Source organism: Enhydra lutris, unplaced genomic scaffold (genome assembly GCF_002288905.1).
Source record: "Enhydra lutris kenyoni isolate GAN:26980312 unplaced genomic scaffold, ASM228890v2 scaffoldscaffold6, whole genome shotgun sequence".
In the NCBI taxonomy this organism is placed as follows: domain Eukaryota; kingdom Metazoa; phylum Chordata; class Mammalia; order Carnivora; family Mustelidae; genus Enhydra; species Enhydra lutris.
The window spans coordinates 38842949-38863044 of NW_019154090.1; the positions used below are offsets into that span (position 1 = coordinate 38842949).

Consider the following 20096-nt stretch of genomic DNA (forward strand, 5'->3'; position numbering starts at 1 on the left):
TGGGTTAAGCCTCTGCCTTCAGCTCAGATCATGATCTCAGGGTCCTGAAATCGAGCCCCTCATCGGGCTCTCGACTCAGCAGGGAGCCTGCTTCCCTCTCTCTCTTTGCCTGCTTCTCTGCCTACTTGTGATCTCTCTGTGTCAAATAAAATCTTTTAAAAAAATGTTATAGTTCAACATTTTTACTTATTTATAATCTTAACTAATGTGATTATATGATCACATTTCTATAGGGAACTAGAATATCAACAGAAAGGCTAGTTTGTTATACACCTATATACCTATTATCTGCCTCCTTTAATATTCTACCTTTAAGGAGTTAAACTCCTGATGTTACTATAGCATATAATCCAACATAAAAAGATAAGTTTAAATAGTCTGAACTAAAATTCCTTTTAAAAATCCAACCAAACCAAAGCATATTCCAACAAGTGTTAGTGATTAAGGGTACTTACTTTTCTGAAGAGCTTAATATTTTGGAAATGAAGCCACAGAGAAACCGATGAACGATGTAGTATAAACTCATACTGACCCTTTGTGGTTTACTGAAGTATAGCATTGTAAAAAGTCCCAAGGTTCAGGGTAATTGTTATAGGGAAGATACATTCTGTCAGACACAAATCCACCAAAATACACATATGACATGAATCATACTCTAGCTTATTAGGTACCTTTATAAACATCTCAGATTCAGCAAGAAAGGTATTAATCAGTGCCACTTTCCAAACAGAGATCCTGAAAGATTAGCTCATTTATGTCATTTAACATGTAGTATATAACAGACCCTTAACATTACACACATACATACACATACATAGTTGTGTTCATGTATATACCAAAGATCCACAGATAGCGATACCCTAACTGAGGCCTTCAAAAATACTATGGTTGAAGACTTACAAAATGCACTATGTATCAGAATATCAATTTTCCTCCATTCGATTAGCAGTAAAAAAAAAAAAATATTCCCAATTAAGTCCATGAAACTGGCACTTCTACCTATTGTTGAAGGCATTATAAGCTAGTACAACCCTTTTGGAAAGCAATTTGGCACTAATATCAAGACACAAAAGTGTTCATGCTTTTTCTTAGTAATTCCATTTCTGGGAAGCTATCCTATAATAATAATTCAAAATATGGAAAAAGCTATAGATTATTTATAACATCCTAGATGCTTGGCATCTGAGATTTAACATTTGAGGTTTTAACACTGGTAGTTTTAACAGCTTGTGAGAGAACCACAGGTTGATCCACAGCACATGTCAAGTTGCTATGTGAATGAGGAAGTCACATAACTAACTACTGAGTGAGCCTGACTGCCCGCATTAGCTTTTCCCTGTGGTCTGACTATTCTCTATATGCACAGACATTTCTGAAACGGAGAAGGGAGAGGATGGCCAACTTTGTTTAAAAAAAAAAAAAAAGGAAAAAAAAAGTTTAAAAGTAAAAAAGCCCTAAAATAGCAAGTCAGTTACTTAGCTGGTGATGAATGTGAAGAGTCTAAGAAAATACTGTTATTTGGGGGCGCCTGGGTGGCTCAGTGGGTCAAGCCTCTGCCTTCAGCTCAGATCATGATCTCAGGGTCCTAGGATCGAGCCCCACATTGGGCTCTCTGCTCAGGGGGTATCCTGCTTCCCCCCACCTCTGCGTGCTGATCTGCCTACTTGTGATCTCTGTCAAATAAATAAAATCTTTAAAAAGAAAATACTGATATTTGTGGGTTTGAGATTGCTAATGGCCTTTAGTCACATTTCTTCCCAACAGCCATAAGTCTATGGCAATGAAAGATTAGAAATATGATTAAGTATTCAACAATAGAGAAATGATAAATTAAATCAATCCAACTAATCATTCAGTCGCTAAATTAGGGTAGTGGAATTATAGATGATAATTTTTCATTTTCAAAGTATTTTCTGTGACAATGTTGTATCTGGAAATTAAAGTCAAGATAAAAAATGTACTGCTAAATAGAAAAGGGAACAGTTCACAATTCATTTCAGGAATGACACCAAAAACCAAGGACACTGCAAGAAACAAAAACTATAAACAAATACTCTTCATTTTACACAGGTGCAAAAATCTTTAACAAAATATTACTAAATTGAATCCAGGAACATATAAAAAATGTAGTACACCACAACCAAGTGAGGTTTATCCCAGGAAAACTGTATTGCTTATATCTTCTAGTTATAAATACAAGTATAACTATCACTTTATATTTTCCATATATAACTGTATTACCATAGACAAAGGTTTGACCTGGTTCACTTGACAAAGCTGAAATATTTGTTATAAAACTTCTCAATCAAGTTTATTATAAATCTGCCTTCTCGGTCAAGTGAATACTTCAATTTAAGTGTTTATTTAAGGGACACTTGGGTGGTTCAGTTAGTTGGGTGTCTGCCTTCGGCTGAGGTCATTATCCCAGGGTCCTGGGATCCAGCCCTGCATCAGGCTCTCTGCTCAGCAGGGAGCCTGCTTCTTTCTCTCCCTCTGCCTGCTATTCCCCTGCTTGTGCTCTCTCTGTCAAATGAATCTTTTTTTTTTTAAAGTTTCATTTGAATTATCTTCATCTGGGGGCACCTGGGTGGCTGAGTCAGTTAAGGGTCCGACTCTTGGTTTTGGCTCAGGTCGTAGTCATGGGATTGAGCCCTGCTAGGGCTTTGCGTTCAGCAGGGAGTCTGCTTAAGGAAAATTTTTGCTCTCCCTCTTCATCTCCCTCTCTATGTGTCAGCACACATGTGCTCTCTCTCTCTCTCTCTCTCTCGCTCTCTCAAAAATAAATAAATAAATAAATCTTTTAAAAAAAATCTTAATTCATTGAGCTCATTCTAAGATTAAACTGCAGTTACAACCTATGTGACTTAAAAAAAAAGAATTCAACATTCCTTGGAATCATAAAGTAAAGAACCTCAAGTAAAATATGGCTTCACAAATATCCCTAGGTGATATGGTAATTTCACTCTATTGAGAGACTTACGGAAAAGGGCATCCAAACACTTAAAGTAGCATCTTTGATTTTTTGCTGGACAATTCTAATGATGAAGAGAACTCCTCTTTATATTATGCTAAACTCTATTTTCCTTCAAATTTGATTTACCAGCAAAAATACTGATTTCTGAAGTACTAAGAGTAATGATGTCTTCATTAATATATTCATTCTGCAAATACTTGAAAATAATTAGTAAGTCACTTTTTAGACTTTTCCTCTCCAGGTTAAACTGAATTCTCCCAACCATCGTTCAGATGATAACACTACTAAATTTCATTTTTTCTTACCACCACTTCCTGCAGAAGACAAATGTTTAAAAGAAATGGACTACAACATAGTACCACCTTCCTACAGGAATATGCAGGGGATGACTCCACTCTAGGAAATTTATTACAATAGTCAATCAACTCTCAAATATCAAAAATATGCCCACAAATAAAAATCTTATGCAAACATTTTATTCCCAGTGAGTAAACATACTAGTTGTAAAAAAAAAAAAAGATATAATTGAAAATAGAACACTTAATTTTTAGCAATGATATTCTTACAAGTTGTTAGCATTCTTTCATCTAGAGATGAATTATGCCAAAAGAACTGAATCTTGGTCAAAAATTCTACCTAGCTTTAAACGATATACATGTATGTTGTACACTGGAAACGAATGTAACACCGTGTGTTATCTATACTGAAATTTAAAAAAAAGATATACATGTATGTAAACAGCAGTAATCTCCAAAACCAATACTGGTTCCAAGGGTACATGCTGCTTTGCTCAGGTTGCTAAAAAAATGGGTATTCTAGAAAACAATCCTCATTTATAGTAGCTTTTTTCTTTGCTTAGCTTTGACATGGTTTTAATTAGTATTGTACCACTTTAAAAAAAGTTTGTGGAGCCCTTCAAGGCAGTTATAAAAATCACTTATGATGCTGTATTTCTTTGACTCTTCACAGCAAAACTGAGATGGAAAACTATGTATTACATATTCTGTGCTAGTGAAACCTTGGTAATTAAGGATTAGTAGGAGTTATGGGAGAAAAGTTCACTTATGAATTACACATTTTAAAAAGATGTTTAACGATCTTAGAATGCATGGTGCCTGGATTCAAGTCTGTATATACTGAGCATACTGGAATCAAACCTAGGAAAGTTCTACCTCATAAGTAGACAGAAATAATTTGTAGTTAGTAAATCAAAGAAACCAATCAAGAATAAACTGGCAAGAGTCTAAAACACTAGTCCTCAAGGGAATTAAATGATGTATGCAATTACCATGTTAACTTCCTCACCAAAATATTCCCGGCAAATAAGATTTTTTTTTTTTTTAGGCTTATGTTTCCAAGAGTTAATATTCTTTTCCTTCATATCTAAAATGCACTCAACATCTTGAAATGAAGAAAAACAAGTGAACATTTAATGAATACCTAATTCTTACCTGGAACCCACTTAATTTCCATTTCCATATCATTTTCTTTGCCTTTCTTTTCTTTTTCTTGAATAACCTGCAAGAGCTGCCTGTATTTAGCAATTTGTTCTTCATCATCCTTCTGACTTTTCTTTGTTTTCCCCTCTTCTTCCACACTGACTTTATCATCACCTAATAAAAAAATAAATTTCATTTAATACACAGAAATAATTGACTTTTAAATCCAGTATTTAAATTTCAGTCACTACAGCACCTTCTAAAAGTTGTTGTCAGATAAGATGCAACAACAGAATACCAAAATCAGATAAACATTTAAAAAAAAAAGATTTTATTTATTTATTTGGCAGAGAAAGAGATAGCGAGAGAGGGAACAGAAGCAGGGGGAGTGGGAGAGGGAGAGGCAGGCCTCCTGCTGCAGGGAGCCCAATGTGGGGCTCAATCCCAAGACTCTGGGATCATGACCCGAACGGAACCGAAGGCAGACACTTAACAACTGAGCCATCCAGGCGCCCCTCAGACAAACTTAATATTAAATGAATTAGATGAAAGCATTTGGTGTTGTTTATAATAAAAATCAACTGCAATGTAAGTTAGCCCTGTCTAAGCAGGATATTGGGACTCTCCTTTTTTATTAAAATTCATGTTTCCAAATAATTTACTAAATATGCAACATCCTTGGACTGTCTCTTCCCTATAAACAAGACAGGGGAAATAGCATTTTATCCCTCTTTATGTCTTCCACCACCTGCACACTGGCTTTAAAATGTTACGGTTACTAAAAGGAGGCTGAATATTGTTAGGATGCATTTGGTACATGGATTTAACTATTTATGCTCAAGAGGCAGATAAAGGAAGTTCCACGAAATCTAAAACAAACAATTACGAATCTTTTCCATTTGATGCTGAATAAAAGTATGCTTACTCTCAGGATGTCATCAATACACTGAGAATAAAAGTGAATAAATTAGAAATTAATTCAACTAATATCCCTGTGAGGAAAAATATCCACATTTCCATTTCCTAATTTTATAAAAAATAATCAGAATACAAAGGAACAATATAAAATTCATGGCCAACAAATACCGAAGAAAACTAATACGTGAAAAGTTTGTTTGTTCTGTATTTCCACTGTAATTTTCCAAGTCAAAAACATAAATTGAGAACCTGGGTTTTAATGCAAAACATACAGACTTATTGAATTGACTAAACGTCCCTGGTAGAGGAAAATTTAGAAGCAGCATAATAAAGACCCTCTCCTCTATAAGCTATGGCTAACTGGTCACTAAAAATGTCTAACATCATTAAGCATTTAGCTTTCAAACATCAATGTTAAGATTGTCCTTACATCTTAAAAAAGGTGACATGGAAAAAGCACTGGTTAAGTAAACGTTTTCATAGTTTTTTTTCCTCTAAATGAATAAAAAAATAGTCCAGGACATTCTTTCCATCCTATCACACTTTTATATTTTCACTCAAACAGCTGAAATTCATTTTTTTCCTGTTTGTGCTTTGTGCCACAAAAATAATGTTGGATGGAATTCTGTCATGTATCCCATAATTCAATGGATAAAACATCAGGAACACATTAACAAAATGGCAATGTATTTCTTTCTATTAAAAGCTTACTTCTGAAAACATAATTAGAAGCAAGCTCCTTCCAGGTTGAAATTTTAGTGGTAAGTCTCTGATGCCCTTCTTTAAATTGATTTTTTCCAGTACTAAAATTTTACTTTCTGAAGCTCTAAAATGTGGGATAGCTCATGTATGTCTGTTTTTTTCCAATTCAAAGACAATAATTTGTGAAAGCCTTACTTCTATATAAGGAATGAAAAAAAAATCCAACGGTTGGAAGCCCTGCAACGATCTTTTATAAACACTGGGAACATCTACTAACTTCAACGCATTCAAATATTTTAATGTATCTATCAGAGGCACTAAATTATAGATTAAAGTAAGCTGGCAATCAATTAAAATACTGAAGAAAAATGCATGCTTTTAAAACTTAATGAGTAGTATATGTCAAACAAAAAGCCACTAATTCTTAAAGTTTTAGAAATAAAAATATTTGATATGGGATAGTACGCTAAGCACTTTATGAACATTAACTCAATCTTTCCAACCATGAGCCAGGTACTATTATTATCCTCATTTCATATCTATGGAAAGAAAAGCAAAAGGGCTTAGGAAACCTGATCTATATAACTCTATTATGTGGTAAACTCAGGCTTTGAAACCAAAGGGCCCAAGATCTTAAGAATATACTGACAAATTAATACATTTTTGTCCAAATGCCAATAATGTCATTTTAAAATTTGTATCAGTTCTCCCAAACCAATCAAAGAAAACTGTTAACATACAACCAATCTTCACAAGTATACATGTTCTCTTCTTTCCTTTAATCTAGAGCTAATGAAGAAAAACTAACCGGAATTTTCAGAAAGTGCTAAATGACCATATAAGCATTATGAATAAAAAGAATATATAGATAAATAAGTATATATATTTCAAAGGCTATCTGAAAAAGGGCTTAGCTCTTCTGGGCACACTAGAAATAAAATGGTCACTCAATTGTTTGGAAAGCCAAAACATTAACAAGCAACAGCCACTGAGGCCTTAAAATAAATGAGAAGGCTTTTGTGCCCATAACTACTCCTGCAAATCATACTTTTTCAAAGACTATTAAATACCTAAGAAATTATGTGGTTTTATTAATATGAGATGTCTGAACAAAGAAACTAGAATGATTAAGCATGATTTTCCATTCCATGTGTAAAGCATAGTTCAAGAGTAGCACTTTATGAAAAACTCAGAAAATGAAGCAGTGTCTTCAGTAGTTTAAAGAAATGATGACAGGCCAATCATAGGACCTAAAAAAGTTAAGAATTAGTGGTCCTATGTTAATACTAAAGAAGAATTTAATTTGATGTTCAGGTCACAAAAATAATACATATAAAAAACCAAAACCAAAAGACAGCTATGAAAAATATTAAGCTATAAATAAAAGCAAGAATATTCATGACTGCTAATTTAAAATACTTATGCTTAACATTTATGGTATTTGTTGTCAGCACTAAACCTCTTAACACAATTTTGCATGACTGGGAATTCTATCAGATAAATAAATGAAGATGTGAATATATCAGGGAGACAGCATCAACCAAAAACTGATTAAGAAATTACAATTAAGCAGCCATTTCCAAACAGAGCCATACTACATACAGGAAAAAAGATTTTTTTTGGTTCTATTTTTTAAAAATGAGTTATTTTAAGCAATTAGCATATACAATTAGAAAATATGCTATTGAACATTTCAATCATCAAAACAAAATTTTAAATAAAAGATAATTTGAGAACTTCTGCTTCTATTCATGGCAAGCTAGACACTTCAGACCAATCTTTTCACCAAGCATATCAAGTCAGATGAAATATTTTTAAAATCTTCAAGGGGTTTAAAAAAAGAAAAAAAAAACCTTCAAAGAACTGATAAATTAGTAAAAAATTATCGACTCAAAATCAAGAAGGGAGTACCAGAGAGTTGATCCTATATTCAAGATTTATTTTTTTCCTAAGAACATTTACTGATCCACAGAAGAAACAGATATAAAACTAAAAACTACAGGAGCACCTGGGTGGCTCAGTGGGTTAGGGCCTTTGGCTCAGGTCATGATCCCAGGGTTCTGGGATGGAGCCCTGCATCAGGCTCTCTGCTCAGCAGGGAGCCTGCTTCCTCCTCTCTCTCTGCCTGCTTCTCTGCCTACTTATGATCTCTATCTGTCAAATGAATAAATAAAAATCTAAAAAAAAAAAAAAAAACTAAAAACTATAAAAACTATAAAACTAAACTAGTTTTGGCAGCCTGGCAGGGCCAAGAGGACAAATGTTACCAGAGAAGAGAAGACAACTACTATGTCCACCTTAAGCAGGGACCCAGAAGGATAAACAATTAGGGTAGAAGCCAACCAGAAGTAAACCAGCCTTCATGAAGACTTGCATCACCCACAAAGTCCCAGGAACCTGAAGCCTTAAACCTTTGGAGTAATGTAGTCCTAGAATGACCACAGTAAATGAAAGTTCTGTCTGATCAGATACTCATCTCAACTATCAAATTAGCACACAAAGTTAACCATGTATACAAATAAACAAAGGAGAAATATCTTGTAAAGTAACAAAAAATGAACCCCAAAAGACTTAAAATACTGAAATTATCACACATGGACTACAAAAACATGCTTATACCATTCACAGAGATAAGGATTAAAAATATCTGCAATGAATAGAAAATTATAAAAAGTGTTATTGCTGATTTGAAAAATAGCCAAACAGGACTTTACAAACAGGAAAAATACAATAACCAAAATTAGGAACTCAATGGATAGGTCTATCAACAGATTTAACACTGCTGAAAAGCAAATTAATGAACTGGAAGATAGGTCAAAAGAAAATATCCAGAACACAGCAGAGAGACAACAGATTAAGAAACCTATGACAGTAGCAAGATGGAAGTCATACTGGAAAGAAATAATATATATACTTACTTGAAATCCCAGGACAGGTTAGAAGAAATATGTAATTAGATAATGGCTGAGAAAATTCCAAAACTGATGGAAGATACCATGACACAAATGCAAGAAACCCAACAACCCCCAAGCACACGAATAAAAAGAAATCTACTATTGTAGTAAAACTGTAGAAAGACCAAAAAAAGAAAAAAAAATTTTAAAGCAGTCAAAAGAAAAAAGAAAATTCAGATAATCTTCAAAAGACTGAAAAAAAGACAATCGACTTATCAAAAACAACAATGAAACTACAAGGCTGTAGGATATTATCATCAGTGTGGGGATGGAGAGGACCTCCCACCTACAATTTTTTGCATGTGGAAGTATCTTTCACAGATGAAAGCAAAATAAGGATATTTTTATACTAAAACTCAAGAGAGTTTGACACCAGCAAATACTAACAGAACTTATCAAGGATATACATAAGGTAGAATGAAAATGATCCTAGATATAAGTGTGAGATTTAAGAAAGTATAGGAAATGTGGGTAAATGGAAATAATGGCAGTTTAAATATTAACAGCTCATAGGACTTACAAAAAAACAGAATTACAATACATAGGATAGGATGAGAGTTGTTTTAAGATTCCCTGTATTATCTAGGAGGGTAAAAATATTAATTACTATTAGACCTTAACAAATTAAGAATGCAAGTCACAATTTCTAGGATAATCACTAAATGGACAGAAACAGTTTACCTTCTAAACTATTCGTAGAGAAATGGATATAAAAATATTCAATCAACTGGGGCACCTGGGTGGCACAGTTTGTTAAGGATCCAGCTCTCAGTTTTGGCTCAGGTCATGATCTCAGGCCTGTGATAAGTTTGCCTGGGATTCTCTCTCCCTCTCCCTCTGTCCCTCCCACTTGTGCGCTCTATCTAAAATAAATAAATAAATCTTAAAAAAATAATCCGTCAATCCAAAAGAAGCTCTTAGTTAAAAAAAAAAAAGGAGGGGTAATAAGGCATTTTACTAGTTTGTTAAGAGACTGCAAAACTATATGAATTAGGACAAATGTAAAAGGCCAGGCTTTTTTTGTCTGGTACAGTTTTAAACAAAATGTTCATGGTTAAAGAAATCCAGGCTAAAAAAATACCTCTAAATAAAAAATTTCAAATACTATCTGCAGGTATATATAACACTATACATGAGAGTATGCTTTGCAGACAGCTTAAGAATTAGCTTGGCACTCCCTTTTAAGCTACAACCAAAGACATATTTCCATTAACAAGTCTAGATTAGGCACAGTCTAAATGCTTACAAATGTAAAATATCAAAAGATTAACAAATACCCTGTAGCTCCTCTTCTATTTCTTCTTCATCCTCACTAGAGGAAGCTAAGTAGGCTTGAAAATCCATGTCCAAAAGCTCTTCCTTTTTAAACTTCCTGTTGAGTGTTGTAATTCTTTCATGATCTGTCTCATCCCATGTGATCTCCACCTTTCATCAATAAAACAAACATAAAAACAGAAGTGTCAGTAACTCTTACTCACAGAATGTTTATCACTACTGTGGATGTAGCTAAAAAAAAAATGCTAAAACAAATAATTAATGACATGCATAATAGGAAGTATTTTACTTATGAAAGAGGAACCATATCCATTAACCTGTACCTTTTCCTTCCTAACTCTCTGCTATATGCAAGCTATTCTAATATTAGGAGTAAAAATTCAACTAATTATAGGGAAAAGAAATAAAATGCACAGTGAAAAAGTTAACATTATAAATCAACAAAAACATGTTTTTCACCTGGAGTTCTAAGTTTTTCAGGAGGTCTACAAACTACACGAAATCTATTCATAAAGCTTTCAACAGAATTTCAGTAGGGTCCCTTTTCCAAAAAAGATTAAGAGCCACTGATAAGAAAGGCATGTACTGGTTGGAAGTACGGTAAACCCCCATGATACAGAAATTCATCTATAGCATGACTGGTTTGGCTCCTGTCCTCCATGCTGCCCCCATTCTCAGACAGGGTCTTGTCAGAAGTTTTAGCTTCATCAAAGGGTAGGTCCCCTACCCTTGTTTTTTTTTTTTTTCCCTCAGTCTAATCTCCTCAGATAAGGACAACAAAATGGGCATCAATTAACAAAGGGAATCTTTAAGATAGCTGTCATTACCTTAGAAGTTCTGATTAGTCAGTCATATTATCCCTATTCTGATAATTTGTCAGAGTGATAACCATAAAGCTGCTGCTGGAACTGGATGTCTATACGTGGATGGTATGGCTGGACCCTAGAATTCCAGAATGGCTGTCCGGACAGACTTGCCTCGGTCATTTTTCAGTCTTGAAAATAACCTGGCCCTATATTTTATGTTACTGAAGCTTTTAAACGTCATTTATCACATAACAGTGGGGTTTTCCCATACTCAGTAACTAAACAAGGCCAAACAGTACCCAACATAGTATGCAGGTGACAGATACGGTAGCTTTCTCTACCACCAGCCTATTCTCAGAAAAGCACAGTGGTCTCTCACAGAAAAAGCAATGGGAAACCTGTGTGGTTCCTGCAGAGTCTATCCGTGGGCAGAAGGTTTATGGTGGGGGTAGGGGAAAGGAGAAGAGAGAAGGTAGGCAGCTAAGTAACAAATTAATTCAATAGAAATCTTCTGGCTCTTCATTACTAAGCAATAATGTGATATCTAATAGTCCTGAATTATTCTACTTCAATTGTTTTTATAATTTTAGGCTGTATCTGCAGAAAAAAATGTGTTCCTATTTGAAATTTCCACTGGTTTTAACTGTGATTTGAGGTTGTTACCTCCCTCCCCCTCCTCAGGATATTAATAACTGACATATTACCTATTAAAGAATTTAACTGAATAAGAATATATGGGAAAGATAGAGGAAAAAAGAAACATTTGCAGGTATTGACTCAAGCTTAAAAGGGTAACAAAAATCTGAAAATAGGTTCAAACAGATGTGGTAGATAAAAATGCAAATACACTTTTGTCTCACTTCTATTTGTATTTGTGCATTAAAATTTTGAATACTTCCCATTTCTGAAGATGCTATAAGTAAATAATACACAAATTCTTTTTTGAAAGCAAGAGTCCAGCTATACATTTTTAAAAGTTAAGAGATACCGTTGATGTTCCCATTGCAGCAGATGTGAAATATTTTGGTTTATATGCTGTTAAATCCACTTCTGAGGCTACGTCCTTGGGCTCATCATCAAAAGTAGTATCATCTGGTATAAACCTAAGAAGCAAAGAAAAAATAAATTTATTTAAACATATGCTGTAGTGATAAACAACCAGAGTTTAGGTTCTCTTCTAATTAGTTATAGTTTATATATGCATACCATAAAAGTTTCTATAGAACACATATGTAGATGGGGCAAACTATGTTAGAAATAACCTTGGCACAAAATTTCTGAAATTCATGAACTATAAATCTCTAATTCCACTAAATTTGAGTGAACTCTGTGGGCAGAAGCCCTGTGCTGGGAGTCAGTTAATATGAGTCAGGTGCAAACACACATGGGTCCCTCATATTTCAAAAAGACCTAGACTCCTGCACAGTCTTCATTTGCTATATGATATGCTGAAGATCGAACAGAATTAGTAGTAGATAAGTGTTCTGAATGTAAAGTATCAGACACATAAGGTGTCACTGAAAATAAGAAAAACGCTTAAGGTTGATTCTTTATGACTAAAAAATCTTCATAATCTTATCTTACAAAGATAATTTATAATTATTTTCACAAATAATTAGCTGTTAGATGTTAATTAACCACTGTAATTGTCTGACAATGCTTAAGCATCAGGCTAAAACATAGGGTGAAAAACTCTATGGTTAATATATTAGGTTTTGTAATTTATATAAGGAGATTTTGGTTCCATACACACAAAAGGCATTTGCTCTATTATCCACCAAAAATTATCCTAGGGGGAAGAAAAAGGTAATTAAGGCTCATTAGGTTTACAAAATATCCTTCTCCAGCAATACTTTTACAAAGACTAGAAGAAAAAAATCTGAAATCAATATTTTTAAGTGTTATTAATATGCATGCATTTATATTTTGAGGCAGATGAAACAAAGTTTCTAGACAATTGGATGGTAGCAGAAAACTCAACTTTCTTTTCTGATGTTATGTTTAACAAAATAAAACAGGGAATGTAATTTTTTTCCATGCTCATTGATCTTATTTTCTAGGCCTGCCAGAGCTTATTCTAACTATCCTTATTCTATCCTTATTCCAAAAAGGAAGCAGAACAAAATGAACCTGAAAAGAACATGTTAACATGAATTCATGAAACCCAAGGAGATTGACATTCTAACAAATGTTTGGTACCTACTATTTAAACACTCAAAACAAGTACCTCCTATTGAAATTGTTAAAAGAAGAGAAAGAAATACTTGTCTGATGAGATAAGCCCTTCTTGTTATAAATGCCAGCATACTAAAATCTTACCTTAAATTATCAATTAAAAAACTTTTATTTGTATTTTTATACCAGTCCAAATGCCTTTCAAATATGAAAGCCAGGGCCTATGAAATGATGCATTTTCTTCCCCCAGAAATATTTCATTTTGAGAACAAAGCCTCTCACAAACTTGGAAACAAAGAACTGATTTCTATTCCAAGTGTCACAGGAGAATGATTTACTGGGTTCAAAAACATGAGGCTAATGAAAAAATGGTATAGTAGTTCAGATTCCCGTTTCCTCAGAACTGACATTTACCACCATTTAACGTTTTTCAGCTTTGGGCCAGTGAAACCTGCACATGGGGTGAAAATAATGCCTAAGTCTGAAGACAAAGCCAGCAACACCATCCTTTCACTGAGCATATAGAGCAGCACCATCCAATGGAACCTTCTGTGATGATAGCAATGTCCTATATCTGCTCTGTCCAACATATGGCCAGTAAGTACTTCAAATGTGTCTAGTGATGAAGCAAATGAATAAATATAAAATTTTTTAAAATTTTAACTAAATAGTCAGATATGACTAGTAACTACTGTATTAGAGAGCACAGGTCTAGAGGAACCAGTTTATTAGGAAATTCCTTTGCCGCCACCTTGGTGCCTTTTTTCAAAGTTAATTCACCTGGCTCCTAGTTCTAAAAGAGAGTTGCAAAGAAATATCACCGCATATAAGCCATTATCCTAAAAACATTGCCAATATATTGGAAATTCAGGATATAAATGTAGTGTGACTCATACAAAACACTTTAAAATTTTCTCATTATAGTTTTCTTTGTTGAGTGATGTTCCATAGGACAGAGTTCACCTAAAGCAAAAAACCCTCTTTTACAATATGAAACAACAGAAAATACTACCAGTCTAACATCTTACTTCCTACAATAATATTATGCTACAAGATAAAACTGGCAAGACACATACTGGATTACCTTAAATCTATGAATGAACAACTACTTTCGAATTCCAGGCCATCACAATCCTCATAAATTTTACCAGCTGTTTCAGGAGAGTCACAGTCTACTACTGCATAATAGTATTTGAGTCGTTTGAATTGATAATCTCTCAATTTTTCTCTAGAAGTCCTAAAAGGTAGAAAACTCATTAAGCTTACTTATTCAGGAACACAAATACCTACCTTCCTTTAAAAAATAAATGTGATTATTTCAAGAAAAATATATTAAAACCTGGCCTTCATCCCAATCCATCTTTCCTTCAATTCTACCTTTATAGGCATTAGATATTTAAGCTCCATTTATTATTCTGATAATATATTGATTGAAATTTAGTATCCAGAAAAAAAACATGTGAGAATTACATATGCTTACTCATAATTTTAATTCTTGAATAGTCTTTTTTGTTTTGCTACCACCTATAGTCTCTCAAGTAAAACTCCTGAACAAGATCACTGTATTAAATAAATATGCTAGGAAAACATTAGCTCTAAGTACAAAGAAATTCCTAATCTTGAAAATGTTTATTCCAGATTTATGTGTTGTCAAGTCTAAATGGTTGTAAGTTTAATTTCATTGAACTACAACACACTCCTTGAGGGTCTTCATTGGCTGTTCTGCCACTAATCTATTTAACTACCGTATTTATTACATGCACATATAGCTCCACCTAGTGGTTTAAAAACTACCTTAAATTTTTTTCTATACATTATGATGATAAAAACTTATTTTTTTATTTAATCCTTAAATTTTAAAAAAAGTATATATTTCGAAGGCAAACAGGGTTTCAGTGCCACATATATGGAAAGCAACATTCCAGGAAAAAAGCAAAACTTACTAAAAGCAAAGAGGTTGAGAACCTTAAATCAGTCTAATCACGAAATGTTTTTCAAAACTGCAATAATTGTTTTGGTGAATATAGAAATATGAATATACACACAAAAGGTTGTTGGAATAGTGTGCCACTTCTGATAGACTTTAATCTGCTTGCAACTTGTTTTAAACTATGAAAGGCAGGTACAACATATACTTTAGTCCCATTAAAGTGACCAGAATTCTGAATTAGCAAAATGAACTTAGGAGATTTAGTTTTATTTTCTGTAACAGGTTAATACCAGTCCTTTTCAGGAGCATCTTCAGGAATACTTAATAACTCTACTGGTCCTTGAACTTGCTCTTCCTTCATCCTCTCCTTTCCAAACTCCGAAGGATATATCTAGACACACAAAAAATAAGATCAATGTAATTTATACTTTACTTTTCTTAAAACGTCCAGACCTGTCAGGGTCAGGAATTCTGAGAGTTACAAGCAAACTCGATGAAAACAGCAAGGATGACTCACTTCCAAACCTACTACAGGAAGCTAAAACACCCTGAGGAATCTCCTTAAAAATAGTTTTCGCTGGAGAGTAACAGATATGGAGCTTGAGAACAAAAATAGATTTATCTCCTGCATACGTCAACTAAAACAAGATGGTCCTGGGATCCAAAGGAAAAATTAAGAAAAGCAAAAGACGACTCTAAGTGCTCAAGGAACTTAAAGTACGTACACACACACACACACACACACACACACACACACACACACACGACTCGGTTAAATAGTTGGCATAAAATACACAAAACGATTAAGGAAGTATATAAAACATAAAGAAAAACAATTTTGTTTTCTCTCAAGTCATATCATTTATCCAATGCCTTAAGAAATACTTTAAATAGAAAAGAACTGATAGTAATCTTACCACACAGTTTATAGGGTCTTGGTAAAAGAAAAAGGATTCACCCTCACTGGGATTTGGTAATTTCGTATGTTGGCTACTTTTGAGAAAAAATAAAACTGTATTAATTTGTATTATTTTGACATTACTGGGTTTAATGTATTTTTGCTAACCAATACATGCTTTTCTGAGTTCTCTACAATATGCAATTTATTAAATAGGGGATTTGAGTTTTCCTTACTCATTTGAGTGGCAATAGGTTTTGATGTAGAAGTTTTAAAAACATATGTAGTCACATCTGCTGATTCTGTTTTTCTAAGTCTAGAAATTCTCAATTCATTTGCTGAAACACAAGATTTAATAGAAACACAATTCTATTTTATTCTGTTTCTATGGTTTGAGTTTTAACTTTTTTTTCCTTACTTTATCTGGAGTTTATTTTGGACTATGATAAGGACTATCTGAACTAAGCTCTTTATACAAAGACTCACTCATTTGTCCCAATTCAAGCTTACTTTGGCTTGTATTATAATATGAATTTTTCTATTTACCTATTTCATTCCATCAATTTGTCTTTCCATTTTTAACCAAACTTGTTAACTCTTGTAGTAATATAAAATGTTCACATGTTGTACCTCACAGAGCGAATCCTTTTATACTGGTATGTCTTCCTAAAAATTTATTAGTCATTCTCACTAATCATCTTCTAGATGATTACTGGTATCCTTTTTCTTTGATCTGAACAGAGATTGTAACTAAATACTTAATGCGAGCTTCTTTTCATTCCATCCTTACAACTACCCTAGGAAATGCTATTGTTACATCTGCTTGTCAGGTGAGAGAACCCATCTGAGAAATTAATAAAATGCCCAAGATCACATGGCATGTATCAAAGTCAAGATTTGAATGCGGGTCTGTCATACTGAAAAGCCTAGATTCTTAATCACTAGGCTTGCTCTCCAGAAATATGGTATCTCAACAATTATTTAAATTTTTCAAATTTATCCAGTGTTATAGTTTACTTCATATATATCACATATATTTAAGGTAATTCCCAAGGATTTTACATTTCTGCTGCTAGCAAAAATAGATTATTCTTAATTGGTTAAGAATTGAAGAACGCAATTTTAAAAATATTTATTTTACTTGCCCCTTTATTGAGCCTTATAATAGCTTTTCAATTGTATTCTTTAGGTTTTTAAAATACATACAATCGTATAACCCATCGAGAGCAGTAATTTTACCTCTTCCTTTCTAACTTTTACATCTATTCTGCAAGTTTTGTGTCTAACTATACCAGACTGCCAGATTATTTTTCCTTATAAGGAAAACTATGACTTAAAAAAAGATTAAACTTAAAAATGTTTAGAAATATTTCAAAATGAAATCAATTCTCACCTTTACAGAAAATATAACACCCCCTTTAGGTTTAAATGAATTGAACAGAGCTAGCAAATCTTTTGCCTTTAATCTGTCCCAGTCCATGTTGCAAACTGCTAATCGACGTGTAACCTAAGAAATGAGAAAAATTAAATATTACATAATCTTTATCATTCCCATCACTTGCAAAGTATATAAAAAAAATAATGTCTTCTTTCCCCCAAATTCTGAAATCACCAATACAGTATTTATCTAAGTTGTTTCAATATGTTAAACTTTGCCTGAGTCAGACAATGGTAAGAATGTCAACAGATAGATAAGCACTTTCTCTTACTCAGTTCTTTGTTCTTGAATCAGAACTTGATAATCAGTCGACTTTTTTTTTTTTTTTTTAATTTTATGCATTTATTCATTTGTCAGAGAGAGAGAGTACAAGCAGGGGAAGTGGCAGGTAGAAGGAGAAACAAGCTCCTCACTGGGCAGGGAGCCTGACATGGGACCCAATCACAGGACCCTGGGATCATGACTTGAGCCGAAGGCAGAAGCTTAACCAACTGAGCCACCTGGGTATCCCAATCGCTTACTTTTAAACAACCAAGTTTGTTAAGCTATTTTGCTACCCATGCATTAGTATGGAGATTGAGTATGTTACCCTAAAGCATTTCTAATAGTGCAGTAGGAATTGAAATATAAACTACCAGCTACCATAAATATCTTCTAAAAATTTCATGTGACCTGGGGTGCCTGGGTGTCAGTCATTACGGGTCTACCTTTGGCTCAGGTCAAGATCCCTGGGTGCTGGGATCAAGTCCCACCATCAGGCTCCTTGCTCAGCAGGAAGCCTGCTTTTCCCTCTCCCATTCCCCCTGCTTGTGTTCCCTCTCACTGTCTGTCACATAATAAAATCTCAAAAATTTCATGTGACCTTTAATTATTTCTTTAATCTCTGTTTGGACAAACATCTAATTTATATAGCTACAATCCATATCAAGAAGTTTTTTCGTATCAAAAAGTTTCAATCAGAACAATCATTAAGATTATTATTTACTTAAAAAAGTTTTCCCACTCAGTTTAATGACATCAATTCTACCATCTATAAAGGTTACTTTTACTATGCTTTTCACAAATAATCTTATTTATTCAAAAGTTCACCTCATCAGCCCGAGGAGCATCTTTATCTAATTCTCTCCAAGCATGCTCAAAACTAGAGTCCTCTGGCAGTAAATCTGCCATATCTTCTTCATCTTCAGAACTAGTTTCGATATTTCCTTTACCCCTTGCAAGATCAGGGCCACTGTCACTTTCATCATCATTGTCACTATCCTCATCTTCATCTTCCTCCTCATCACTTTCATTTCCATCATCATCATCATCATCATCATCAGCTGAAGCTCTACCAGTGCGTGTAATTCCATCTTCAGATTCCTCATCACCTATTTCACTAGCACTTTCTGAATCTTCCTCCAGAGCATCTTTGTCAACCATCTTACCACCTGTAGAGTTTTCATAACCGTCACTGTCTCTTGTCATTATTAGAGCAATCACTGCAAAAAAGATTAAAGGAGGGAGAAATTAAGAAAATGTAGACACAATTAAATTGAATCCAACTTATTTTGACCTCAAATCCAGGAAGAATATAAGTTGTGTTGTGGATGAGATCACATATGCAGAGCAAAAGAGTAAGTTTTCTGCTAAATCTTGAACTTAGTAACTAACTATGGTTAGCGATATATGAAAAGTAAAAGACTATTTTTACTTAAGTTGGATTTTTTTTAACCCACGTAAATGAAAAAACTCATTTTCTATTTCTAAAGCAATCATATGATTCTGCTGTGGGTATGTGAGTATGTTGATATACAGTACCTTGCACATTTTATTCACATTTAAATTGGAACTTATGTTTCTGCTTATAGGCTCTGCTTGCAGAATTAAAAGAAAAAAACATTAAAAGCTTAACACTTGGAATGAAATTCGAACTTAGTTTTTTTCTTGGTCCTATAGTCTTATAATAGTCATTCATTTACTAAATATTTATCATCTACTATGTAAAATGCATTCAGCTCAGGAAAAGGAAAAGGGAGGGGTGCCTGGGTGGCTCAATCAGTTAAGTCTCTGCCCTCTGCTCAGGTCATGATCCCTGCGACCTGGGATCGAGCCCTGCATGGGGCTCTTACCTCAGTGGAGAGTCTGCTTCTCCCTCTCCCTCTGCCTACTTGTACTCTATCTTCCTGCCAAATAAATAAATAAAATCTTTATATATCATAAACATGTTTGGGTATATCAAAATCTAATCAAGTCCCTAATGATTTATATTACTTTTTAAATTTTAAAAACAATGCTAAGGTGTACATTTTCTTTTTTTAAGATTTTATTTATTTACTTGACAGAAAGAGAGAGACAGTGAGAGGGAATACAAGCAGGGGGAGTGGCAGAGGGAGTAGTAGGCTTCCCACTGAGCAGGGAGCCAGATGCCAGGATCGATCCTAGGACCCAAGGATCATGACCTGAGCCGAGGGCAGAGGCATAACAACTGAGCCACCCAGGCAGCCCTAAGATGCACATTCTTTGCACAAATGTGCAATCATTTACTTAAAATAAGTTCTTAGGAGTGCAAGTGCTAGGCATCAACATTTACGACACGAAATACCAA

At 34.0% G+C, this 20096-nt stretch overlaps 1 protein-coding gene across 2 annotated transcripts in view; it reads right to left on the reverse strand.

Moving 5' to 3' along the window:
- Positions 1-20096, reverse strand: part of LOC111141537 (ESF1 nucleolar pre-rRNA processing protein homolog) — a 62100-nt gene that overhangs the window by 37561 nt on the left and 4443 nt on the right. For both annotated transcript variants that reach the window (XM_022494148.1, XM_022494149.1), the window contains exons 3-9: positions 18599-18990; positions 17465-17578; positions 15464-15564; positions 14328-14480; positions 12057-12171; positions 10265-10412; positions 4426-4587 (exon numbers count right to left, since the gene is read on the reverse strand). In XM_022494148.1, the coding sequence (XP_022349856.1) occupies positions 4426-4587; positions 10265-10412; positions 12057-12171; positions 14328-14480; positions 15464-15564; positions 17465-17578; positions 18599-18990 (1185 nt within the window). The remainder of the gene's footprint in view (positions 1-4425; positions 4588-10264; positions 10413-12056; positions 12172-14327; positions 14481-15463; positions 15565-17464; positions 17579-18598; positions 18991-20096) is intronic.